Source organism: Equus caballus, chromosome 15 (genome assembly GCF_041296265.1).
Source record: "Equus caballus isolate H_3958 breed thoroughbred chromosome 15, TB-T2T, whole genome shotgun sequence".
NCBI classification, from domain to species: Eukaryota; Metazoa; Chordata; class Mammalia; order Perissodactyla; family Equidae; genus Equus; species Equus caballus.
In genome coordinates, this window is record NC_091698.1 from 85,466,820 (window position 1) to 85,492,643 (window position 25,824).

General features: G+C 40.9%; 1 protein-coding gene across 1 annotated transcript in view; it reads right to left on the reverse strand.

The window, feature by feature from the left end:
* SELENOI (selenoprotein I) overlaps window positions 1–25,824 on the reverse strand; it is a 47,532-nt gene that overhangs the window by 20,647 nt on the left and 1,061 nt on the right. The window contains exons 2-6 of the mRNA NM_001168391.1: window positions 8,192–8,260; window positions 7,420–7,528; window positions 5,223–5,297; window positions 1,202–1,464; window positions 149–257 (exon numbers count right to left, since the gene is read on the reverse strand). Coding sequence (NP_001161863.1) covers window positions 149–257; window positions 1,202–1,464; window positions 5,223–5,297; window positions 7,420–7,528; window positions 8,192–8,260 — 625 coding nt within the window. The remainder of the gene's footprint in view (window positions 1–148; window positions 258–1,201; window positions 1,465–5,222; window positions 5,298–7,419; window positions 7,529–8,191; window positions 8,261–25,824) is intronic.

Consider the following 25,824-nt stretch of genomic DNA (forward strand, 5'->3'; position numbering starts at 1 on the left):
AGTCTGGATGAAACTCTGCAGGGTTGTAGAGCCGTTCTGCTTGTTGGAGGGCATGGGGAGAGGGAAGGGGGTTGTTGCTTGTTATAATCAAACACTAGTTTTGATAACAAAGTGATGTTAAAATAGGCTTCAACATGGAGCTTCTTACCAATAATCATTGTAGTGAATAGGTCTCTATATAAGAAATTAAACAGGAAAGGTTCATACCAGGCCTCAACTCCCACAATCGCAGTCACTATGTAGACAAAAGAAATAGTCTAAAAAGAAAATGCAGACAAAAGCATACAGAAGCATTAACAGCTGGAAAGATCAGGGAGTCCATGCTTTATGCGACATAAGTCTAGCAAACAGCTTTAGTAACAGCAAGAAATATGCTTACATTTGATATTGTGGCAGTCTTCTTGCCTTTAAAATATATTTTTTCAGCCAAGAGTGCCATAAAATAACTAACTTCTAGACAATGCTAGCAACTGGCCGTCATTTGGAACACTTTAAGGCACCTCATAAATTGGTTAAGCCATAAGATGATCCAATTTGCCCACCTAATCACTTTCTTCCGACACACTCCAATTTCTGATTCTTTCCTGGAGCTTTAGGTGCAAATGGGCAAAATGGCAACACGAAAAGCCGGGATTCAAAGACAGGGAGAGTTGATAGCAAGCCTCTAAGTAAGAGAAAACAAATCTCTCTACTCATTGAAAACTTGGCAATGAAGACAAAAAGCCAACAATTTAATTATATGCGCATATGTTTCTTTACAAAATCACCGATTCAAATGAACGTTTATTAAGAAACAGTTCATTTTTTGGTGTAAAAAGGCATTGTGACTATGCTTTTTAAACAGAGCTCTTACCATTTAGAGATATACAGTAAAATATTTATCGCATAATGTTAAGAATTTCCTTTAAAATAATTGGGAGGGGGGTGAGTAAGGGTACACGTGAAACTAGATTGGCCATGTGTTAACTGCTGAAGCTAAGCAATAGGTACAAAAGGGTTCACTATACTATTCTCTCTACTTTTATCTATGTTTGAAATTTTCCATAAATAAGTAAAAATAATATAAAATAAAATTTAAAAATCTTTTAAAGCACACATCAATTCTAACCAAAAAAGCCTAAGGGCAATAAAGAAGAAATGACAAAAATTTCCCCCAAAATTCATGGCAACGTTGAAAATTTAAGGCAGAACACATACTTACCACCTGGCTAATGTCATATCCCCACGGCAGGAAAAGAATCCCTGTGTTATACTTTTCCCAGTGAGACAGGATGAAAGAAAACAAAACTACCCATAGCAGGAGATAAAGAACAAACACACTGACACCAGATGATCCTCGTCCAAAGATGGAATACACAGTGACAACAAAGTAAACACATGACCAACTGTCCAGGCCATGGTCGAAAAGCTCCCCTAAAGGGGTGCTAGAATTGGTTCTACGGGCTTGCTTTCCATCCACACCATCTGCAACAAAACACAGGACCATGGGAAAAGGTCAACAGCTGTACTAGTATGGAGAAAGTCTTCTCTAATAAACTGGAGAAAAACAAGACAAAACAAATCAGCATATCAAAGGAATGTTAATTAACTAAAGTATAGCTACCAGCCAGTACTATAAAAATCCAACCTTTACGTCCTACAATATAAAGATTCAAGAAACAAAATCCGTAATTTCTCAAAGTTTAATCTTTGAAAATTAAAACACATTATATTATACTGAATGGTGTCAATTTTAGATCTGAGGAAGAAGCATTCTGGTTGGACTCTGAATTCCTCCAAATCTACCTAACAATTGAGTTGTTCCACTAGCCACAAATTCTCAAGACTTATGATAGGAAAAATGAATAAGATTTGAATAATAAATAATGAATATTTATTACAATTTCTCTAACCACTTCTTGCTCTAGGATTCAAAAACACTCTGTACTTCAGTCATAACACCTATTTCACCTTGTTTGACATTATAGTCACTTCTTCACAACTGTGCTGCCTCCACAATTTTAAGAGCTTTCAGAAGGCTTTGCACATAGTAGGTGTTCAGTAAATATAAGAATTACATTTACTGAAACTGTGCAGTGCACTGGTCTTGATGTTGTGAAGATTATAAGAATCTTAGAATAAGTTGTGCCCTCAGTGTGTTTACAATTGAGAAAGGAGACAAAACATGATAATTAAAGATATGGTATATCACAAACCATAGAAGAGTACAGAAAAGGGACAGGTTCTCTTCAGGCTAGGACAATCCAGAATGGCTTTCCAGCCAAGGTGAAATCTGAGTGGGGACATAAAGAACGAGCTGGATTTCAGTAGGTAAGAGATAAAGGAGTATGCCATTTCAAGAGGAGGGAGTGCTATCAGCAAAAACACCGAGGTGGAAAACCACAAGCGTGTTCCGAGAATGCCAAGTAGTTTAGTCTGACTAGAAACTGGTATGTGAAGAGGGCAGGATACTGAGGCCAGAAAGGAGGTCTGAGTCAGTTTAGGGAGTATGAGGAGCTGCTAACAGCATCTGAGTAGGGAAGTGACAAGAGTGAAAGCAATGAGGAGCTTCGGGAAGACCCGCCTGACATCAGTGCAAACGACAGGCTGGAGCGAGGAACACAAATGAATAGGCCTAAACTGAGACAGAATGCAGCAGGAAGGAAAAGCTGGGGGCAGGTGAGACATTAAGAAAGTAAAAGTGACAACGCAGCAGAAATGAGAGGTGAAGCCAAAGGACAAGAAGACCATCTTCAAAATTTCCCGTCTGGGTAACCAGGAGAGCAGCAGTGTTAACAGAAATAAAGAAGTCCAAAGAAGGAGCAAGACTGATAGAAAAGATGCTGCGTACAATTTTAGATGCTGAAATTATAAGTGTTGGCAGGATATCCACAGTGTAATGTCAAACAACTCAATCTAAGGGTACTCACTAGCAACTCGGAAGATAGATAAGAGCTAGACATAAACAGGGGAGTCCTCTCAATAGTGTTAAGAATCAGCATTACAGGGCCGGCCCGGTGGCGCAGTGGTTAAGTGCACACGTTCCACTTCTCAGTGGCCCGGGGTTCGCCGGTTCAGATCCCAGGTGTGGACATGGCACCGCTTGGCACGCCATGCTGTGGTAGGCTTCCCACATATAAAGTAGAGGAAGATGGGCATGGATGTTAGCTCAGGGCCAGGCTTCCTCAGCAAAACAAGAGGAGGACTGGCAGTAGTTAGCACAGGGCTAATCTTCCTCAAAAAAAAAAAAAGAATCAGCATTACCAAGGCAATGAGGTGAAAGAGGCGGCTAAAGATAAAGCACAGTGGAACTCTGGAACTCCCTCATTTAGGGGCAGGAACAGAGGATGCTGGAGAGGTAGAGGAAACGGAGGGTGGACGAGGGGAGGAGAGAAAGGAAGGGAAGAGGGAGAGAGAGAAAGAGACAGAGAGAATGGTAAAATGTAGTTAAAAATGAAGAACAGTCTGAATTATCAAGAGTCTCAGTTTCTCTCCCAAAGAAACAGTTTTGTTAACTTAAGTGCATCAGAATTAGGGTAATTGTAAAGACAGAGATTTAAGTTTCTGGGGTTTTGTTTTGTTTTGTTTTGTTTTGTTTCAAGGAAGATTAGCCCTGAGCTAACTGCTGCCAATCCTCCTCTTTTTGCTGAAGAAGACTGGCCCTGAGCTAACATCCATGCCCATCTTCCTCTACTTTATATGTGGGACGCCGGCCACAGCCCGGCTTGCCAAGTGGTGCCACGTCCGCAACCGGGATCCGAACCCGCGAACCCCAGGCCACCTAAGCAGAACGTGCAAACTTAACCGCTGCACCACCAGGCCAGCCCCAAGACAGAGATTTAAGGAATTAAGAATCTTATAATTACTGTATTTATCTTGCTCACCAGAGTATTGTCCCCAGTGCCTAGCTCAGTTTGTGGTAAAGAGGATGAATCCCAAGCACCTGCCAAATACTGCAGATCTCTTAAGCAGTTAAAGTAGCCCGTAAGTAGCTAAAATGTTTCCTAAAAGTCTCTTCTCATTATTTGCCGGCTTAATTTCCTATTTTCAGTGAAACTCCTGTGCAGTTATGACAAATACTGAATTCACAAACTACATATTTATTAGGCTTTATACATCTTCTCACTGAACATTACCGCTCCACAAGTCTGGGTAGGGTCTAAATACATTTCAGAATGTTTGTTTTCAAGAAAGGTAATTCAGGACAAATACTGCTATGAAAACCCCCCGTAGGACCTAGAGAGTATTCTGTGATCAAACACATTAATATTTCTGCAGCAAAATAGTCACACTAGTAGAATAAAGAAAGATTATAAATTGCCTCATGTTAGTTCAAGGCAGGTTTTGCAACAAACAGTTGATGTTAGGTCAGGATTTTTGCCAGAATTATGGACCTGAAACAGGTAGATGGTACAGTATATCAAAAGGCTCTCATGACATGCTGTGACAAGTCAGCACCCACAGGCTACCCACACCTTTCCCCTACTCCTCCCGCACTCCTTGGAAACCAATGCCATTTGGTTGAATAGGAGCAGAATTTAAAACACGCTCATCTTTAACAAGTGTACAAAAGCCTCTGCCTCTTTCTAACTTTTTACTAAAGTTTCCCCTATGGCCTAGCACAGACTTCCGTCACCACTCCCACCACCAAATAAGCACTGATCCCTTCCGTATTTGTTTTCCCACTGTGCTCTATTATAGCATCTCTCTCAGTATTCTGCAGTTATTTGATATGTCAGTCCTGCTTCCCAAACTTAAGGCAAAAATGATATCTTATTCCAGAGGTTGGCAAATATTTTTTGTAAAGGGCCAGACAGTAAATAGTTTGGGCACTGTGGGCCATACGGTCTCTGCTGCAACTACCCAACTGTGTCTTCGCTGCAGGAAAGCAGCCACAGACAATATGCAAAGGAATGAGCATAGGTGCACTCCAATAAAACTTTACTGACAAAACAGGCAACGGGCCAGATTTGGTCCGCAAGTGGTAGTTTGCCAACTCCCATCTTATTCTTTGAATCCCTAGCAATGAATGACAATATTTTTCAGAGAAACTCAAAAACATTTATAAAACTGAAAAGGATATTACTAAACCTTAGTTAAAATGAATTAAGCACAGGGAAAAATGTTAATTTAGTGGTTAATTTAATTAAGTTAATTTGATTAAGCACAGGAGAAAATGTCAACTATCCTTGCTGACAGCTTCACCAGCCATGGACTAAAACGAGTATCTGCCAACTGCTTACCTAGAGTGTAGGCTATGAAGTTGAGGATGCCCACTACAATCCAAACCCAATCGGGGACGTGCTTGTGACCTGGTGCTGCAAAGGAAAACAGCTCAAATTTCAATACAGTCTAAGTACAACTTTTCTCATCATTGCATACACTGCTAATGAGAAATGTTTCTATTTAGTAAATAGAAGTTAAAGTACTTTACAATATATTTTGAAGGCAGAACTGGGTAAACATTAAAATATATCAGTAAACTCTGACAAAAAAGTAAGTGCCCAACCCCTCATAAGAAATAGGCATCTATTTTGAGCTTTAATCCTAACTCAGACAGACTGTTCATCTTTACTTGAAAATTACCTATGTACCTGGAATGAAAAATGGTTTTGGAATTTAATCTGATCCTCACTGTTTATGATTAAACTACAAACATGTATTAAGCCATACTCTCACTCTATTATTAATTAGCTAAACAAAAGACCTCCTGATTTGGGTTTAGATCACACCTCAAATGGATGATTTTGGCATCAGAATCATTCTGAAATGTCTGGACCCTGATAGACAGAATAACTGAGAATCAGGAGGTCTGGGTTCTAGTCCTGGCTCTGTAATCAGCCAGCAGCGTGACCTTGAATATATCATTTAACCTTTCTTTACCTTTCTTGTCTTCCATTTCCCGAATATACTGACACTAGATGGTTTATCTGATCCTTCAAGTTCTATGATTTGGGGAAGTATATACAATACGTACACATTTTAGTTCTCTTTTTTTTTTTTGAGGAAGGTTAACCCTGAGCCAACATCTGCTGCCAATCCTCCTCTTTTTGCTGAGGAAGATGCCCTGAGCTAACATCCGTGTCCATCTTCCTCTATTTTACATGTGGGATGCCTAACACAGCATGGCTTGCCAAGCGGTGCCAGGTCCACACCCAGGATCCAAACCGGCGAACCCCAGGCCACCAAAGCGGAACGTGTGAACTTATGCAGAGCCACCGGGCTGGCCCCATGGAGTAGTCAGAGAAAATATTTCTAGTTACGAAGATAAACTTTTGGATTAATATATAAACTTTTTAAAAACTACTTAATATCAAAACCAAGCTTAATGAAATTTAATCTTATTTATTATTCATGTGGTACTTTACAACTTTCAATTACCATTTCATTACATGTACAGAAGCCACGGCTAAAAATTTTAGTTGATAAAGTTAGGCATATGTATAGTTTCAATATTCAGAATTTCTATAATATCAAAAGTCATAAGTATTTGAAACTCCAAATTTTTATACAAAAACACCATTGTCAGTGATTGTTAATTTTTCCAGGTCAGTCTACAAAAGTATGCTGAACCCACAACACAGAGGCATTACCATACTATAATTCCTGACTACATCATTTATAAGTATTCTTATTGAAAAACATATTCTCTAATTTAGAGCTCAAAAAATCCTCATCTACTTCCATCTTTCTATTCCTCTCAACTCTATCAACTGGCTGAGCAATACAAATAAACTGTCTCCCACTTATCCCCCCTCATCCTAAATCCGCTCCAGACTCTCTCTGAAGGCCTGGGGCAGAAGCTGGGCTCGGAACAAAGTGAAGGCAGGAACAGGTGTGAAAGAAGCCATGGGGGTCTGAGGCGGGAGCAGGCTGAAACTGCCTCCAAAAGTGCTTCTCTCCTATCTCCCAATAAGGGTCCGGACTTCTGTCAAAAAATATTTACAGTCAAAGAACCATTTCTGAGGAAACCGGGAGTTACTAAAGGTAAGCACGGATGTCGAGCAGAGGGAAAGAGAGATCACATTCCCTTTAGAAAAATGGGGCTTTTTCTTCCATAACTAAAAAAAGGGAAGAAACATTTCTGGAATTGGTAAGTATGCTGGGCCCTGCTTATATTCATTTTCAGGCAAAGTTTCACGGTCCTAATTTTCCATCTTCTTATATATCCAATTATTCTTTATTTACCAAAACCTCATTGCTTTTTAGACAGCCTATGTAGATTCAATAGCCTGTTGCTTTCTAGAACTTAACGGAAACATACAAAACAGACTGTGAAGATACAACTTAGCTTTTATACCCAATTCTGACATTTTACATACCCTTATAATATCCAAAACTTTTCAGAAATATAAACATCTTAATAGAACCAGAAAATAACCATATCTCACTTTTCTCTATTTAGACATTTTAAACTTTATATTAAAGTAATAATCTTACCTGAAGCATAAAAGTCAGGATCAAAGTATGCCATAAATAGGAAATTGAATACAACCAGCAGAAAGCCAGAAAAGGTGATCAGATTTGGAGCAAGCCAAGTAGGAAATACCTATTTTTTTCAAAATAATTACAAAATAGTTAAAGTAGAGGAAACTCTCTGTCCACCACACCATAACATGCAAATTTAACTCATAATAAAAGCTATAAATTTGAAAGATCGTTTATACATTACATATATTTAAATGTAAACCATAATCTCCAGTTCATAGAAATAAGCATTTCTTTCTTCTATTTTCTATATTTTAAATAATTCTATAATCAACTTTTCTTTTTTTTGAGGAAGATTAGCCCTGAGCTAACATCTGCCAATTCTCCTCTTTTTGCTGAGGAAGACTGGCCCTGAGCTAACATGAGTGCCCATCTTCCTCTACTTTATATATGGGATGCCTGCCACTGCACGGCTTGCCAAGCAGTGTCATGTCCGCACCCAGGATCTGAACTGCTGAACCCCAGGCCGCCGAAATCATAACATTACACTTATTTCAAAAAAACTTAAAAAGGCATTTTACGAAAATGATAAATTCTAGAGTATAAACTTACATTTCAACAATGAGATATATCAAAAGGTATGTGACTAAGGGAAAGGAGGATGGAGAGGTAGTTTCTCTAGATATCTTATTAAACTGACAGTTGTATCTGTAACACCCCAGAAAATAGTTTAAAATATTTAAAACTTACTAAAACATAAGTATATGCCAATTAGTCATCTTACCTTTACTACAGTGTTCCAGAATGGATGCATGATATACAGAGAGAGTGGATTGGTATCTACAGCACTGTACTGTTAAGAAACGAAAGAAAACATTCAGAGTTAATCCTTGCGTACTAGCAAGCAGAACAATATTTCTCCAATGAAAATAACAGTACAAATATAACCTGGAGAACGTGTATTTTTATGATGTCCTTATCTGAATAACAAAACCACAGAAGCAATATAAATGGGGCAAAAAGGGTCAAGCACAGTGAGATACTTTTTACTCAACTTTTATAATATTACAATGCTTCAGCACAAAAATTTATGTTGCTTATAAATTCTCACTATGCAGGATCAGTAATATGCTCACTGTGTGCATTTAAATAATGGCCACATTTGACCTTCCCAACCCCCTTCATCCTTCTCAACTAACAGGAATCTATTGTTTTACCCCTTGACACCATTACGAATGCACTTACTAGCTGTGCAACCTTAGGCAAGTTACTTAACCTCTCTGCCCTTAACCTTTCTCCACCTGTGAAATGAGGATGGTAGCCTTTACCTCAAAGGATTACCATAAGAATTAGATAAATTAACAATATACACGAAGCACTCAGAGCAGCACCTGGCCCACAGTAAGTGCTATAAAGTATCAGATATTGTTACATGTGCTTTGAGCACCAGGAATGACAGATCCCTTTATAGCAGGAAAAGGAATTGCATAAATAAGCAAAGGAAGATCACAGCAGGTTAGGGTTCCGTGGTAATCAAGTTTATTCCTCAATTATTGGGCTATTTATTAAAAATTCAAAGGAAATTTTAACAAATATCTGTGCCTAAATATGTAAAACTTTAAAAGTCATGTCAACGACGTATTCATCAGACACACACTGGAGTACCAGGGAAGAAGGAAGCACTCCACTAATGTGGGGAAGAAGGGACACAGACTAAAGGGACAATTTCCACCCTCAGGGAGTAGAAATATTACCTAATTCAACCATCTGACATTTAAAGGATGTCACAACTAGTCTAGTCAGACTAGTCAACTAACGTCTGAAAAAAGTTTTGAGGCTCCGGCCCGGGTGGTGTAGTAGTTAAGTTCACACGCTCCACTTTTGCGTCTGGGGTTCACAGGTTCGGATCCCGGGCATGGACTCAGCACTACCTGTCAATACATCCTGTGGCGGGGTCCCACACAAAATAGAGGAAGACTGGCACAGATGGTAGCTCAGCGACCATCTTCCCTAAGCAAAAAGAGGAAGATTGGCAACAGATGTTAGCTCATGGCCAATCTTCCTCACACACAAAAAAAAGTTTTGATTGTTTTGTATTTATGCTTAGTATGTATGTAAAATAAGTAGTAAGCATTTGAGTATCTAATTTTTTTAGTCATAATTAAAAATCAAAATGTCTTCCTGAACGTTTTATGAATATGCAAGAAATATTTTCTCAAAAGTGTTTCACGACTTAAAAGTGTGATGGAACACAAAAGTAAATAAAGAGAAATCATTTAAAATACTGCTAGCAAAGAGAGTTAACTAGTAAGTCAAATGCTGGGGCCAGCCTAGTGGCGCAGCAGTTAAGTGCACACGTTCTGTTTCTCGGTGGCCCGGGGTTCGCAGGTTCGGATCCTGGGTGCAGACATGGCACCACTTGGCAAAAGCCATGTTGTGGTAGGCATCCCATGTATAAAGTAGAGGAAGATGAGCATGGATGTTAGCTCAGGGCCAGTCTTCCTCAGCAAAAAAAGAAGAGGGTTGGCAGTAGTTAGCTCAGGGCTAATCCTCCCCCTGCCCCCCGAAAAAAAGTCAGTCAAATGCTGATTCAACAGACTCCACATCTGAGAGCCTCCACTTCTCCCATCCATTCTGACTGAAAGGGGATAACTCGGAAAAAAGGTCTGAGATAGACAGTGGGAAGAAAACAGTGAGGAAGAACATGGTTTGCCTGTGCTGGCTAGAGTGAGAAGCTATGCAGTTGCATCCACGCTCAGCAGGAGCAGACTTAGGTGAGTATTAGTGTTCTTACTAAAATCTACCCTTCCTGAATGGTTCTCTACAGTTTATAAAGCTTTTCCACATAACAGATACCACTACATCTGACCCTCTGCAGAATGAAGGAGTCCTCAACTGCCAGGACTTAAGTCTGCCCGAATTTAAGTCTTTCGACCAGAGGACATGGAACCGACATGAACCCCTAAAGGCTGCCGATGACAAAGTAGGAGTGCCCTGCCTGCTCCTCTTCACAAAAGGCCACCCAGACTGTGTGATGTAGCCGGCAGGTCAGATAAACTGGAAAACCAAACATTTCAAGTCTCCCAACTACTGCAAAGTACAAAAGTTGTAAAAAGTCCAAATCAGAAGAAAACAGTTTGACATCACACGAACAGCTAATATGGTGTACAAAGTACAATGCTCTCAATTCAAATGTTTACTGAATGAGTGTCATTCAGTAGCTTTCCATTATCTGAACTTAGATCTAAAAGATGGTCCTTAACTAATGATATTTTGATTTGAAAAGCTCCTCTTTTTAAATTCTGAACTTTTAACTCTCAAATCTCTAGTTCAGGGGACCAGCAGAAGTAGGAGAAGAATGCAGAACTCAATACAAGAAGGTCAGTTTGCCTAACTGGATGTTTTATATTTACTAACAGCTGATGAGCTCAAGTATAGCAAGAAAGATTAGTCTAAGATTACAAAAGGTGGCAAACAGTAAACCTAAAGAACACTCTGCTCTAGCCTTACACAACTGGGTATTTTTCAAGGTCACATATCACTTGGCACAAAGAAACTTGAAACTGCCTTGTGAATTAATGGGAGGAAAGAAGAATGACTCGAACCTTCTACATGCATGAAAAAATAAGTAAAACATGAACTTCTAAAGGTGTTAAACTAGCTTTAGGTTATTTGTTAATGCTTGTTAAATACATTTTTATTTTCCATTGGAATGATGTTTTGGTATACACCACAATACCTGAACCAAGTGGACAACCCACTGTTAAGGTCAACTGTGACCTGCCCGGCTCTATGTGCAGGGCCAGACTAAACCAGCGCCCTGGAGAAACGCTTGAGGACCACAGCCTGAGTTTGAGGGCACCACCCCCAGGCAAAACCCCAGAACCACAAGGGTTCAGAGCACGTTTAGTTCTCAGGTGCCTGACCCTCACCTACACAAACAGGTAAAACTGTCATCTGTTTTACATGCTTGTCCTCTTTTTAAATGCCTCTGTTTACAAAAAAAACTCATTACTTCCAGAAGCAACCCAATCCACGTTAAAAGAATTCTTCTATACACTAAGAAAATCTTTTCCTTGCCCCATATTTTTTATCCTGCTTTCATTTTGTCTCACAAAGTTAAGCATACAAGGGCCCAGTTGTTCTTCTAAGCAGGAGCACTTTGGATACCGGAAGACAGCTCTCCCTGTCACACCTAAACCCTCTCTGCCCCTCTTTCCCTTCTCTGCAACATCCCACGTTCCTTTTGCTGCAAACTCTTTTGCCATAGTTTAATCTCCATCAACTAGGTCTAGTTCTCTGGACCAGAGGCTGGAAAGCTTTTTCTGGAAAAGGCCAGATAGTAAATACTTCAGGCTTTGCAGGCCATATGGTCTCTGTAACAAACACTCCACACTGCCACTGAAGCAGGAAAGTAGTCACGGAAAACAGGTAAACAAATGGGCATGGCTGAGTTCTGATAAAACTTTACTCACAACAACAGGTGCCTGGGGGCTTCAGTTTGACAATATGACAACCTGAGCTCCAGACAATCCAATATGTTAAAAAACAAAAGGTGTGATCTACAGCAAAAGGAACATTTCAAGTGGTACAAGAGTAGAAAAGAGAACACGACTATAAACCCCTCTTCCTCAACAACTTATTTCTCTGATGCTCAACCTATTCATTTCCCCTGGCAACAAAATCGTACTGCAGACAACAGACACCTGAACCTCATAGGCCTTTCTTCCAGGGACTGCTAAGCCACCTTTCTCTATGCCAATACAAGGTTGACTGCTAGAACCTAAGTGTAAGACTCGACATTTACCCTTTTAACATTTCATCTGGGGCCAGCCTGGAGGCATAGTAAAGTTCGTGTGCTCTGCTTTGGCGGCCCAGGGTTCCCAGGTTCAAACCCCAGGCTCATCAGGCCTTGCTGTGGCAGCGTCCTATATATAAAATAGAGGAAGACTGGCACAGATGTTGGCTCAGAGCCAATCTTCCTCATCCCCACCCCCCACAAAATCATCTTGCTGGAGTCACGTCATCTTTCTACTCTCTCCAGACCTCTTCAGACTCAGACTCAGTTATCCAAGGTAACAGCTTGCTGTTAGTGCTGTCAAGTCAATTTCCACTCCCAGGGACCCTGTGTACAGCAGAGCGGGTAAGAGCTATGCCTCCCAAAAGTCTCAGCATGTAAATCTGTCATGCTAATGGTGCCTTCACCTAAGGCCCTGTAAAAAAGCCGATCAAGGCAGAACTTCTAAACATTTCCCTCCAGACTGCTATTAGTACATTTTATAATTTTTATTTGGGTACAGAATTCTGAACTGTCCCTGTCATCTACAGCAGTTAATCTATCACGCCACAAGAAAAGATTTTCATAAAGTCTTAACAAAATCCAGAATTACCTTAGATAACATTTTGCCAGTTAGAACGTTTCAAAACTTTTTTTTACTTCAGTACAAGTCAGGAAATAAAGCAGAGGTCATTCTTCAGTCATTCATTCAACAAGCCAATAAATATTTAGGATTACGTGTCTTTGGTTTTACCAGGCAAAATTTTGCTAGGCCACTGGGAAGAAAATGGTGATCAAGATCAAAACGTTTCCTATGTTCACCAACTCCACAGTCTAACGTGAGATAGATGGTAAGCAAGAAAACATGTAAAAATCACAAGTTGTAGTAAACGCTGTAAAGGAAATAAAGAGGACGTCCTGCACAAGGACAAGGGGGCAGAGAGTGTGCCTAGTCAGAGTGGTCAAGGAAAGCTTCTCTAAGGAGGGGACACAAGCTGAGTCCTCGAAGATGAGAAGACAGTCAGGTACAGAATGTATGCAACATAATTATGAGTGAAAGAAAGGAGACATTAAAGAGAACATGCTGTCATAGATTCCATTTATATGAAGTTCAAAAACAGACAAAATTAATTTATGACAAAAGAAGTCAAAATAGTAGTTTGGTGAGAGGGCCTGAATGGGGGCCTTCTGAGGTACTAGAAACAATTTTATATCTTGATCTGAGTGGTAGTTACATGGGTGTATATATATATATATATATATATACATGTAAAAAATTCATTAAATTATATACTTGAGACATGTGCATTTGTATGTAATTTATACCTAAAAAGAGAGAAAATAAAGAATAGATGTGTGGCAGTGTACATGTGTGAGGAGTGTGTACAGGTGCTGGACAGAGAGGGTGCATGCCAAGACACGTTCCAATCAGAGAGAACAAAACGTGCAAAGACCACAACACTAGAAATATTTGAAATACTGGAGGAAGGCCAATGGAGCTACAGTTTAGTGAGCAAGGAAGAGTGATATGAAATGAGACTGGAGACGTGAGCAGACACCACCTAACGGGACCACAGCGAGCTGGATTTTATTCTAAGCCCAAGCATGTCCTGATTTATGTTTTTAAAGGATCACACTGATTACAGTGTAGAAAATGGACTGGAAAGGGACAAAAATGCCAATGGAGAGACCAGTAAAAAGACTGTTATAGTACATCAGGCAAGAGATGATTATGGATCAGACCAAGAACAGTCCAGTGACTTTTAAACTACCTCCAAAATACGCTGTGAAGTGCCCATTTTTGAGAAGGATATTAGAAATGCGTCTCCCCTTAATTTAGGAGGGAAATTGGCTCTAATGAAAGGAAAACTATGAAACCACCTTCTTGAACATAAAAGTACTTCCTTTATACAAGTAGTATATTTTAAATCCCTTCTGTGTACTGATAAGAAAACTGATATGAACTGACACACCCTTGCACTAAACACAGAGCTTTGGACAAATCAGACGGAGGCCACTGTCCCAAGTAACGCTCTACCATCCCTAATTAGCAGCACATTTCCCTGCTTTGTCTGTCTTCTAATCAATATACGGAGACCACAACTCTTACTATCAAATAATTGTTAATATAAGGCCTGTCTTTACCCATCTGAAATATGAACTTTATACTTGTAAAACATATTTTAGTTAACTGTGGTAATCCATAAACGTGGCTTGAGTACAAGCTAATAATAGTTCAAAGACTGCAGTTATTGTTAATCACTTCAGATACAGGCAAACTCAGGGCCGGCCCGGTGGCACAGCGGTTAAGTGCACATGTGCCGCTTCGGCGGCCCGGGGTTCGCCGGTTCAGATCCCAGGTGTGGACATGGCACCTTTGGCAAGCCATGCTGGGGTAGGCATCCCACTTATATAGAGGAAGATGGGCACGGATGTTAGCTCAGGGATAGTCTTCCTCAGCAAAAAGAGGAGGATTGGCAGCAGTTAGCTCAGGGCTAATCTTCCTCAAAAAAAAAAAAAAAGATAAATTATTTCCAAAATTCTTGAGTTCAAAATCTTCCATGTTTTTAGAAGTAAAAAGCAGAAGAGCCACAGAGAACCGATTTTAGTTCACAAATAGGTTCATTATATGAAATTATAACATTTATTGCTCATAGCAACTTTCCAGACATCTCTAAAATGAAATAAACACATTATCAACCTCTCTTAAGAACTCAGGAGATGGGGCAGGCCCAGTGGCACAGCGGTTAAGTTCATATGTTCTGCTTCGGCGGCCCGGGGTTCACCGGTTTGGATCCCAGGTGTGGAAATGGCACTGCTCGGCAAGCCACACTGTGGCAGGCATCCCACATATAAAGTAGAGAAGAGGGGCACAGACATTAGCTCAAGGCCAGTCTTCCTCAGCAAAAAGAGGAGGACTGGCGGCAGATGTTAGCTCAGGGCTAACCTTCCTCAAAGGGAAAAAAAAAAAAAAACTCAGGAGCGAGAAAATAAATGTCAACTTTCCTTTCTCCCCCCGCACAATGAAGCTCAGTGTCTGGTATGGTATTGAGGTCAGTCCTTGCTGAGAGGTCTCATGACTTAATCACATTTCGGTGTTTTAGTCTTCAGAGGGGCCAAATCCATTGTGGCCAACATGAGCTCTACCACTCCTGGGCAGAGTTCTTTACCCATGGCATTGCAGTCCTCCAGGCTAGTTACTTAAATACAAAACATAAAACAAGGGGTCTCAATTATTAAAAGTTGTTACTCACTCAAAAAATATCAAGCAGTCTAAAGGGTTGGCTTTCACATACAAGTGTGGGACTCACTGAGCATCCGGATATAAAGAATCAGTTAACAGAATGGAGAAAGTTTCCCAATCTAACCCTTTCTGCTTCTGGCACCCAGCAGACCGAGCTCGAGGAACACCTGAACACATATGAATGAATGAATGCAGGAACTACTCTGCATGTTTATTTCAGTAGTAGTACAGCGTTCTTCTATCAGTGATGAGAGGAGGTGTCACTCCCTTTGCCAAATCTATTCCCTCACCAACTACTTCACAGCAACTTTCAACTTCAGGAGAGGAAATTCCTCTTACTCCTCCCCTATAAATAATACCATGTTTACATTTATATGATGTTTTACAGTTTCTAAAGGACAATTACACCTCTTCTTGTATCTGATATTGTAAGATAGAAAAGGTAGATTATTCCTATTGTATAGATGAAGAGACTATAAAACTCAGAGATTAACACAGTAATAAACAGGAAGGTCTAAACTATAAGTCCTTCCAGAGTCATCTTGGAAGAATTCTATGAAATTAACCACTTTGTTTTAAACCAGACCACCCTTTTGTGGCTCAAATACAATCATGAGCTATCTGGATCCAACATACTGAAATCATTACTCTCATAATATCTTTCAATAAATACTTTTCTGTCTTCCAATTTGTGCAGACACACCCTAAAGTAAACGCCAATGAGTCAAGCCCTTGCATAAGAAATCCCTTCCCCTTGATGGTTCATTCTGCTCCCTTGAGGGTGGGACCTGTAACTTGCTTCTAATCAACAGAATATAGCAAAGGTGACGGATGCCACCGCCTTGATTAGGACACATTATACAGCAAGGGTGATGAGATGTCGCCTCCATGATACATTTCATTATATAACGTGTCTCCACCTTAGCAGTCTAGAGAAGAGTCTCCTGCTCACCTTGAAGAAGCAAACAGCAATGATGTGAACTGCCTATGGTGAGGGCCACGTGGGAGGGAAACGTGGGTAACCTGTAGAAGCCAAGAGCCTTAACCCTACAACTGGAAAGAACTGAATTCTACCAACAACCACACAAGCCTGGATGAGGACCCCAATCCCCAGATGGGAACATGTCACAGTTGACAACCTTTTTTTTTTTTTTGCTGAGGAAGATTCATCCTGAGCTAACATCTGTGCCAATCTTCCTCTATTTTTTAGTATGTGGGCCATCAGCACAGCATGGTCGCTAACAGAGCAGTGTAGGTCTGCACCCAAAAATCGAACCCAGGCCTCTGAAGCAGAGCATGCTGAACTTAACTACTAGGCCACCAGGGCTGGCCTCCAGCTGACACCTTAATTGCAGCCTGGTGAGATCCTGAGCAGAGGAGCCAACTAACCAATGCCTAGACTCCTGGCTCACAGAAACTATGAATAATAAAGGTGTGTTGTTTTATGCCACCAGGTCTGCGGTAATTTGTTATCCAGTGACAGAAAACTAATACATAGTTCTGAAAGCACTACACCATCTTTTTTTTTTTTTTGAGGAAGATTAGCCCTGAGCTAACATCTGCTGCCAATCCTCCACTTTTTGCTGAGGAAGACTGGCCCCGAGCTAACAGCCATGCCCATCTTCCCCTACTTTATATGTAGGACGCCTGCCACAGCATGGCTTGCCAAGTGGTTCCATGTCCGCACCCAGGATCCGAACCGGCAAACCCCAGGCCTCCAAAGCAGAACGTGCACACTTAACCGCTGCGCCACCAGGCCGGCCCCCTACACCATCTTTTCTAAGAACAGATATCTTGAGGCTCCTCTCCACAAAATCAAGACTACTTGACCCTTGGGAGCTAACATATGAACATTACAGTAATAGTTTCTTACTCCTTTACATTTGTTTCTTGGTTTTATTAACTGCTCTTCAGATTGCAATAAAATTGACTATTTCTTTGATGAAGTGGTTCTCAAAATGTAGTTGCCAAACTGGACTCAATTCTTGGGCCCTACCCCAGATGTACAGAATTAGACACTCTAGGGGATGGGGCCCAGCAATCCCTCTTTTAACAACCCCTCCAGGCGACTCAGAAGCACACTCACGTTTGAGGACCACTGCTCTGGTGAAAACAAACACTAACACACTCCCGTAACTCCACAGCTGAAGGATAAGCCACACCATCAGTTTAGTGGTCAACATCTCTACCTCCTTCCAGTGACTCCAAATACTGCATTGCAACCAAGAGACAAAGTAAAATAAAATTCAGCAAGTACTCACTAAATTTACTAAATGCAAGGCACTGTGCTAGGAATAATCTACTATGATATAAAAACACCAAATCTAAACTTAAAATGAAAAAGAAAAGGGGGGAGTTCTATTAACCCTGGGACAGAAATAAAGTTTCTTAAGGTACTTTTTATCAATACAAGACTTTAAGAACTCCACCTACAGAGAAGGTGACTCAGTGGGCCGTGGGACCTCGTTTCAGTGAGTGTTGTCATTTACATCTGCTCACAAGTCAGCAAGAAGAGGCGGGTGAGAGAAGACTGGAGAAGCTAGGGCAATGAGACAAGAACAAGCAAGTCACAAGGACAAACAGGTTTGCCTGCTAGAGGTAACAATCTGTAACAAGCTCTAACGAGATGAAAAGATAAGACAAAAGGAGGGGTCATTTAGTGAAGGAACTTGAAATCCTTGCTGAGAAATCTGGATATCAAACACATGATACACATGTGGAAGACACTGCCAATTCTTAAATAGGAGAGGGGCATCTGAGAAATCTCACCTCCTCTGCCCATTGTACTATTACATATGATTAAATAGAGGAAGAAATCTGAAGTCAGAGACTATCTCTGGGACCCAAGATAGACAGAGACCTCTGTTACTCTTTCCATCTGACCATCAAGTTGTCACCCTTAATTTCCTTTCCTAAAATATACTTTCTCTTGTTATAACTCCCTGGGGTATGGGTACGCATGGACATGTTATATGGTAGCTAATGTTCACAAGCAAGAAGCACAAATGTCAAGTTTTATTTCTTAGTTAGTTAATACTAATATAGCACTATGTGCCATGTACTTAACAAATATTAACTCAATCAACTTGGATAATGATCCTATGAGGTAGGTACTACCCCATTTCACAGATGAGAAAACACGGTGAAAGAGACTAAGTTACCTGCTCAAGATCACAGAGGTAGTATGTGCGTTCTTTTTAACTTAATATTAGTCCCAAAACTAAACATTTAACCAAAAGCCTTTTACCTCAATTAAAGCTAACAGTGTATGAAATGTTCTTAATACTCAACTAAACGTAAGACTAGTAAATAGAATTATCCACTTGCCCCTACTAATAATTTAAAACTGGGGGAAGAGAAAACAAAAACAGTTCTTTCTTTTTGACTGTACATGTTCCCCATCTGCAAACAGACACAAAAACCCAACTAAGCATGTCACTGAAGGTCTTTATTCTAATGTTTATATATCTTGCACGAAACACCCTAACTACAAGGCAGATTTTATATTTCATTCTCAGATCTCAGAGGCAGCAGAGCATGAAGAATATGGACTCCAGGCTCAGACCTCCTGGGTTCAAATCTCAGCTGTGGGACCTTGAGCAAGTTACTTAAACTCTCTGTGTCTCAGTAAAATGGGCAAAATAATACTCCCTCTACCTCACAAGGCGCTTGTGAATATTAGATAAGGTAGTATGTATAAAGCTCTTAAAGCAATGTCTGGCATATAGTAAATGCTACTTAAATGTTTGCTATCATTATTATTATTACTCAGTATTTACCATGATACTGCTCTTGCTGTTGCAACTTGCCTTCTGCGAGGCTCAGCCTGCTCCCTCACACACCCACCCTTCCTTGTGCCGTTAATTTATGCTGGTCTTCCTGGTCTCTGTGCTTTGGTTCCCATCAGTCTCTCTGACTGGAACATCTTTCCCCAACTCTCCCTTATGCACTGGGCAAATTCTTATTCAGCAAAGAAGGTCTTCACATTTAAGCATAACAGCAGTTAGAAAAACAAGCCTTCATCAGTGAATTGTTATTTCAGAAAGTAGTAACAGGGGGCCGGCCCCGTAGCCGAGTGGTTAAGTTTGCACGGTCCACTTCAGCGGCCCAGAGTTTCGCCGGTTCGAATCCTGGGTGCGGACATGGCACCGCTCATCAAGCCATGCTGAGGTGGCGTCCCACATGCCACAACTAAAAGGACCCACAACTAAAAATATACAACTATGTACCAGGGGGCCTTTGGGGAGAAAAAGGAAAAATAAAATCTTTAAAAAAAAACACAGTAGTAAAAGAACCACTTCAAGATGTTTCTTTCAAACAGCACCTAAAAATGTGGTAACCTTCTACCTTTCTGCAAAAGTTTCCCATCCATCCTTCTTTCATTCTTTCTGAAAGACTCCTCTGTCTCTGCCAACAGCAAAAATAATTCTTTCTATGAGACATTTGTAAAGCCACATCTAAGACCTCTAAAATGCTTTTCAAGCCTTACTAATGCACTTACAGGTGGGAGAGGCCAGTTCCCCAAATCCACTCAAGGAGATGAAGGCACAACTAAAAGTAAGTTATGCTTGAATTAACTGTAACATACCTAGGTAACACCACAGCTAACATTACACTATAGCCAGCTTGCAGTCATAAGTAACAATCAAAACATCAAGAATTTCTCATGTTTCTACTGTAGCTTAGGAAGAAAGTGTTCTAATCTTTGAAATCACTACAGAAATATTCCTCTAATGAAGGACAATTCATCCATAAATTTTATTTCTTTAGAACACGAGGTTTTCTGTTTTAATTCCAAGTCCACAAACCACACCTTCACATAGCCCCATCCAAAAGAAGTGCCCTGCGCAAGAGATTACTGTTATCCTGCCAGCTTCAGCATCACTTATCGTTTAAATTATAATTGCGCTTCTGTTTTGCAAGGATTAATCTCCCATGAGTTTGGTTACTCATGAGATATTAATAATACCTCCTCATCAGGCTACCGAGAGGAGACTCGACAAATGTTAGGTGCTGTTTTACCAAGGGCCTCTCTCCAGGGTTAATGCTTCACAAATCCCCACCTCAGTGACTGCCGCCTCTCCCCACCCAGGCACCCTACCAGAACCTGAGTCATCCCAGACTCCTCCCCATCTTTCATGCCCTGCCCCCTTTCCACCACTGCCAGCTAATCAGTCACCACGTTCTGTCAATTTTAAATCTTAAACCGAGGATCACGAAGTGAATGTCCACAGGGATCAGACAGGTAAACTGAACAAAGCAGACCCACAGGAAGCATATCAACTGGCAGGAAGACGGCAAAGTAGAGAGCAAATCTCCTTTTTAAAGAGGGCAAGCACTACTCAGCTTCAGGGGATTCTTGTCAAGAGGAAGTTCAGGACCAATGTTGTTCACTATTCTGGTTTTTCAAGACAAACCATAGATCTTAACTTTTATGGAGAAGATACCAAGTTTTGAAACAAAATAAGTGTGGGCCAAATTAAACAATGTCTGCTGGCCAAATTCAGTGGGCGGGTTAACCTGTTTTGACTTCTATCTTTAAAAGCCCCCACTTCCTTTCTACCACCACTGCTTTGATTCAGGTTTTCCTGATTTCTTACCTAGTTTTACGCAGGGGGATCCTAAAGGGTCTCCAAATCATCCCTACCTCGACCACCTTCCATTCATTTTCTACAGGCTGCCAGGGTGAGCTTCCTAAAATTAAAATCTGATCCTGTTTAAAATTCTTAATTGGCTCCCCCAAAACTTATAGTATTACAATGTGCCTAAGTACCACCTGAGGTATTTGTTTAAGACGCAGATAAGAACAATCTATCTGAGCTGAATCTCCCAAAGTGGGCCGAGGAATCTGCTATTTAAACTTTCCCAGGGCCGGGCCCAGCCCGGTGGTGCAGCGGTTAAGTGCACACGTTCCGCTTCTCGGCGGCCCAGGGTTTGCCGGTTCGGATCCCGGGTGTGGACATGGCACCGCTTGGCAAGCCATGCTGTGGTAGGCGTCTCACATATAAAGTAGAGGAAGATGGGCACGGATGTTAGCTCAGGGCCAGTCTTCCTCAGCAAAAAGAGGAGGATTGGCGGTAGTTAGCTCAGGGCTAATCTTCCTCAAAATAAAATAAAATAAAATAAAATAATAAACTTTCCCAGGGCCAGCCCCATGGCTCAGTGTTTAAGTTCGCGCACTCCACTTCAGTGGCCCGGGGTTTGGATCCTTGGCGTGGACATGGCACCACTCATCAGGCCACGCTGAGGCAGCGTCCCACATGTCACAACTAGGAGGACCCAGAACTATGTAGTGGGGGCGCTTTGGGGAGAAGGAAAAATAAAAAATAAATTAAAAAAACAGTTTCCCCAGGTGATTCTAATGCCAAGGGCCCTTGGGCCACAGAAACACTGATCTACAGGGTAAAATCCAGAATCATCCCTCTTTGACAGGGCCCCTCCACCACTGTGTCTAAACATCTAACGTCCTGTGGGTCCCATAAAACACTGTCAGGCCTCCACCCCTGTGCGCTTACCTGTTCTATAATGCCTTTTCTCCCCTCTTCACTCGGCAACACTGGGGCCTACTCAGCTTCATCTTTCTAGACTGAGCTCTGCCTTCTCCACCCCCTCTCTGAAGCCTTTCTCAGCTTTACCCTCACTCCCTGGCGCTGCTTCCTTCTCCTCTCCCACAGCACCCAGCACTCACCTAACTGCATTTATTAACTATTTATAACAGTTTATTTACTTATCCAGATGCCAGCAAACTCGATTCCTCAGAGGGACGAATCTGAGCCTAGCTTAATTTTGCAGCCCCAATGCTACGCCTGACACCAAGTGGGCCCTCAATAAACGCTTACTGAAGAAACAAAATCATTCTGTATGAACCAGTAAGGGAAGGCCAGATCCTAGTTCTTCAGCATTACCATCAAGATGCAGTCTCTCTTAACGACCTCTTAATTGTGATCCTAATGACTACAAAATTATCACAATTCCTGGAATCAGGTTGTCACTGACAGCCAAGTTAATGAACTACCATAACAGCAGGAAAAAATTCATCATAAAATTGTATTCTTGAAACCAAACAAGGTATTTCACAGGACATTTCCTCTTTGAAGCAAAATGATACAATGTGAAACTAGGTGCTACACTATCAATTAAACCTATGCCTTCCGTTGGTCAGATTAAGTAAACCACAACAGAAGTTTCACCTTTAGATAAGTGGGAAAATCCTTCAACTACAAAGACCCGTTTAAAGAAAGGATGGGTAGAGGGGTGGAATTCAAAAATTCACATTCAAAATACAAAGCTATCCTTCCGCTATCCAGGAGATGCACAGCTCCCTTTTCCCATACTTCCAAAACGCTTTATATTCTTTCACACTTTCATCCCTTCAATAAATAGTCGACTGCCAACTCTGTTCACATGCTGGACCTGAGTCATGTTGAACAAGACAGCTATAGGCTCTGCCCTCCCCCGGCTCACATCCTAACAGAGAAGGCAGGCACTCAACTAATTATTCAACTGTTAATACCACTGTGGTAATAGAGCAGAGAACACAGGTATTAAGAGCGCACGTAACAAAGAATTCATCCCATGCTCTCCTGTACTGAAAATCAACTATCTTACAGTTTCTTACTACAGAAACCTAATTACCACTTTACGTGTGCACCCCTTCCAGGAGTTATTCCAAATGACTGCCAGGTTTCCAACTGTAGTTCTCAAATGTACCTCAAGGGAAGATAAAGAAATCAGACCAGTTTAAAAGTAATATTTCCGCTAGCTGCTTTCATAGTATCAATTTTCCTGTACATCTCTTTGCTCTAATATCTAGGGTCACATCAGAGAATAAAAATCTCTTTTGAGCGTTTTGTGTCTTTCCCCATTTAGGAGTAAAGCTCCTTGACTTCAATAAGCATTTATAAAGCACTTACTGTCACAGAGCACACAATGGGAAGGAGTGATCCTCAGGAAGAAGAGGTCTCTAGGTGCAACGCACATTCCAGTAAAACTGATCACACAGACGTTCCCTTTGGATTCTTTTTTGTTTGTTTGTTTGAGGAAGATTAGCCCTGAGCTAACATCCCCCACCAATCCTCCTCTTTTTGCTGAGGAAGCTTGGCCCTGAGCTAACATCTGTGCTCATCTTCCACTATTTTATATAGGAGACACCTGCCACAGCATGGCTTGAGGAACAGTGCATAGGTCTGCACCCAGGATGCAAACCCGGCAACCCTGGGCCGCCAAAGCAGAGCGTGTGAACTTAACCTCTACGCTACTGGGCCAGCCCCTGGATTCATATTTTTTAAAATGAATGCAGTACTGAGTAAAGAACCCTTTTCTAGAAGTTTAGGTTATAAATCTGTGCCCTCCTGGTTTTTTTAAAGGAAGCCTCATTACAACTAAAATAACATCAACAAACTATTTTAGTGAACACTGGACACTTGCTAAATTGACCTTTGTTTTCCAGGATGATAGGAAATCTACTGTCAGACACAGGAAGTGAGTCAGATAATATAAGAGGGGAAAAGACAGGAACAGAAAATCACCAAGTTTTCTTGTAAATTAGGACACCTATCTAGCTGGAAATATAAATCTAGGGACAACTGCTTATAAGAAAAAGTAGATTTCCTCTTACAGACACTACTGCAAATGAAACAGCTTTCCAGTGGCACTCACCCAGAAAGCCAGAACCTAGTAAGGAAGAAAAAACTTTTATATGTCATAAGAGACAGAAAGCGAGTAAAGCTTAAGGCAAAACAGGAGGTAACTGGGTTAATAACCTTCTTTAATGAAAGCTGTAAAGCCCTGGGTTACCAAGAAGGCTCTAGAACTTCTTTCCACCTAAAATTTTAAGACAGGTCAGCACCTCAGTTCAAAATGATACGGCACAATATTGCCTGAAAGCAGAGGAATGTACCATGTGACTTTCTAAAGTCTCTTACAGTTTTTCCAACCCCAGTTAGACAAAATCCATTATGATTTTTCAGCTATTCATTCATGCCACAAATGTTTACTGGGTGCCTGCACTCAGGCCCTAGTGGTCCATAAGACAAGTCTAACCACTTGAGTATTACATCCTAATGGGTAAACACACTAAAGAACTAATTCCATAAAGGAGCAAAGGGTGCTATGAGAGCACACTTAGGGAGAAAGGAATATTTAGGGAATTCTCTGGAAGGAACATTTAGGTTAATATGTGGACATGAACATAAACGGCGAGGGGAGCTACACTCCTGGCAGACATAACATTACGTGAAGATCTAGAAAAAAAGGAGATGGAGGAGATGGCTGCCAAAGCTGAGGGGGCAGACAGTGAGTGACATGACACGAAGCCGATGACACAGACATGAACCAGATCATTCTGAGCCGCACACATCGTGTTATAGATTTTTGGACTTCCTTCCAAGAGCAATGGGAAGTGGAGGGTTTTAAGCAAAGGAGTGATGTGACCAAATGCATATTTTTTAAAAGATCACTATGAGACACAGAAAGGACTGTACAGGCAAAAGTGGATGTGGGTGAGCAACAAAATTAAGTATTGGATTATAACCCCAACTATAAAATAAATATCCATGAATCCATACTGATATAAATGATTAAAGATACACTGGGGAGGAAAGACAAATCTTCCATGCAGAATTCCAAATAAATTATGTCACTACTCTGCCGTCAAGGAGGTGAAGCATAACTCTGCACTTCTTAAATGAGGGCTGTGCATCGTGACTTCCTTGCAAAGACAGTAACTTTACAGGGAGAAACCTGACAAACACTACCTCTGCCAGGTGATCAAAGTCAATACCAACAGTGATAAGTCATGTTGATAGCACATACTCTTCATATGATGCAATGAGAACGGCACCTCATCTCCATGGTCTTCCTCCCAAAACCCCACAACCTTTGTCTAATCATAAGAAAAACATCAGACAAATCCCAATTGAGAAACATTCTGCAAAATACCTGACCAGAACTCCTCAAAACTATGAAGGTTATCAAAAAGAAGAAAAGCCTGAGAAATTGTCATAGCCAAGAGGGGCCGAAGGGACATGACTAGATGCAACGTGGTACCCTGAATGAGATCCTGGAAGAGAAAAAGGACATTAGAGGAAAACTTAAAAACTGTGAATAAAGTATGGACTTCAGTTAATAATAATGTGGAAATATTGGTTCATTAATTGTGTGAAATGGACCACACTAACGTAAGATGTTAATAATAGGAAAAACTAAGTGTGGAGTATATGGAAACTCTGTACTAGTTTCACAATTTTTCTGTAAATCTAAAATATTCTAAAACTATTCTAAAATAAAAAGATTACTTAAACTGTATGTGGACAGTGTGGGAATGGAGTTACTCTTCTAGTTTAGGCTAAAATGACAGAACATACAGGACCTGGTGATTCACCGGCTGGTGGGTGGG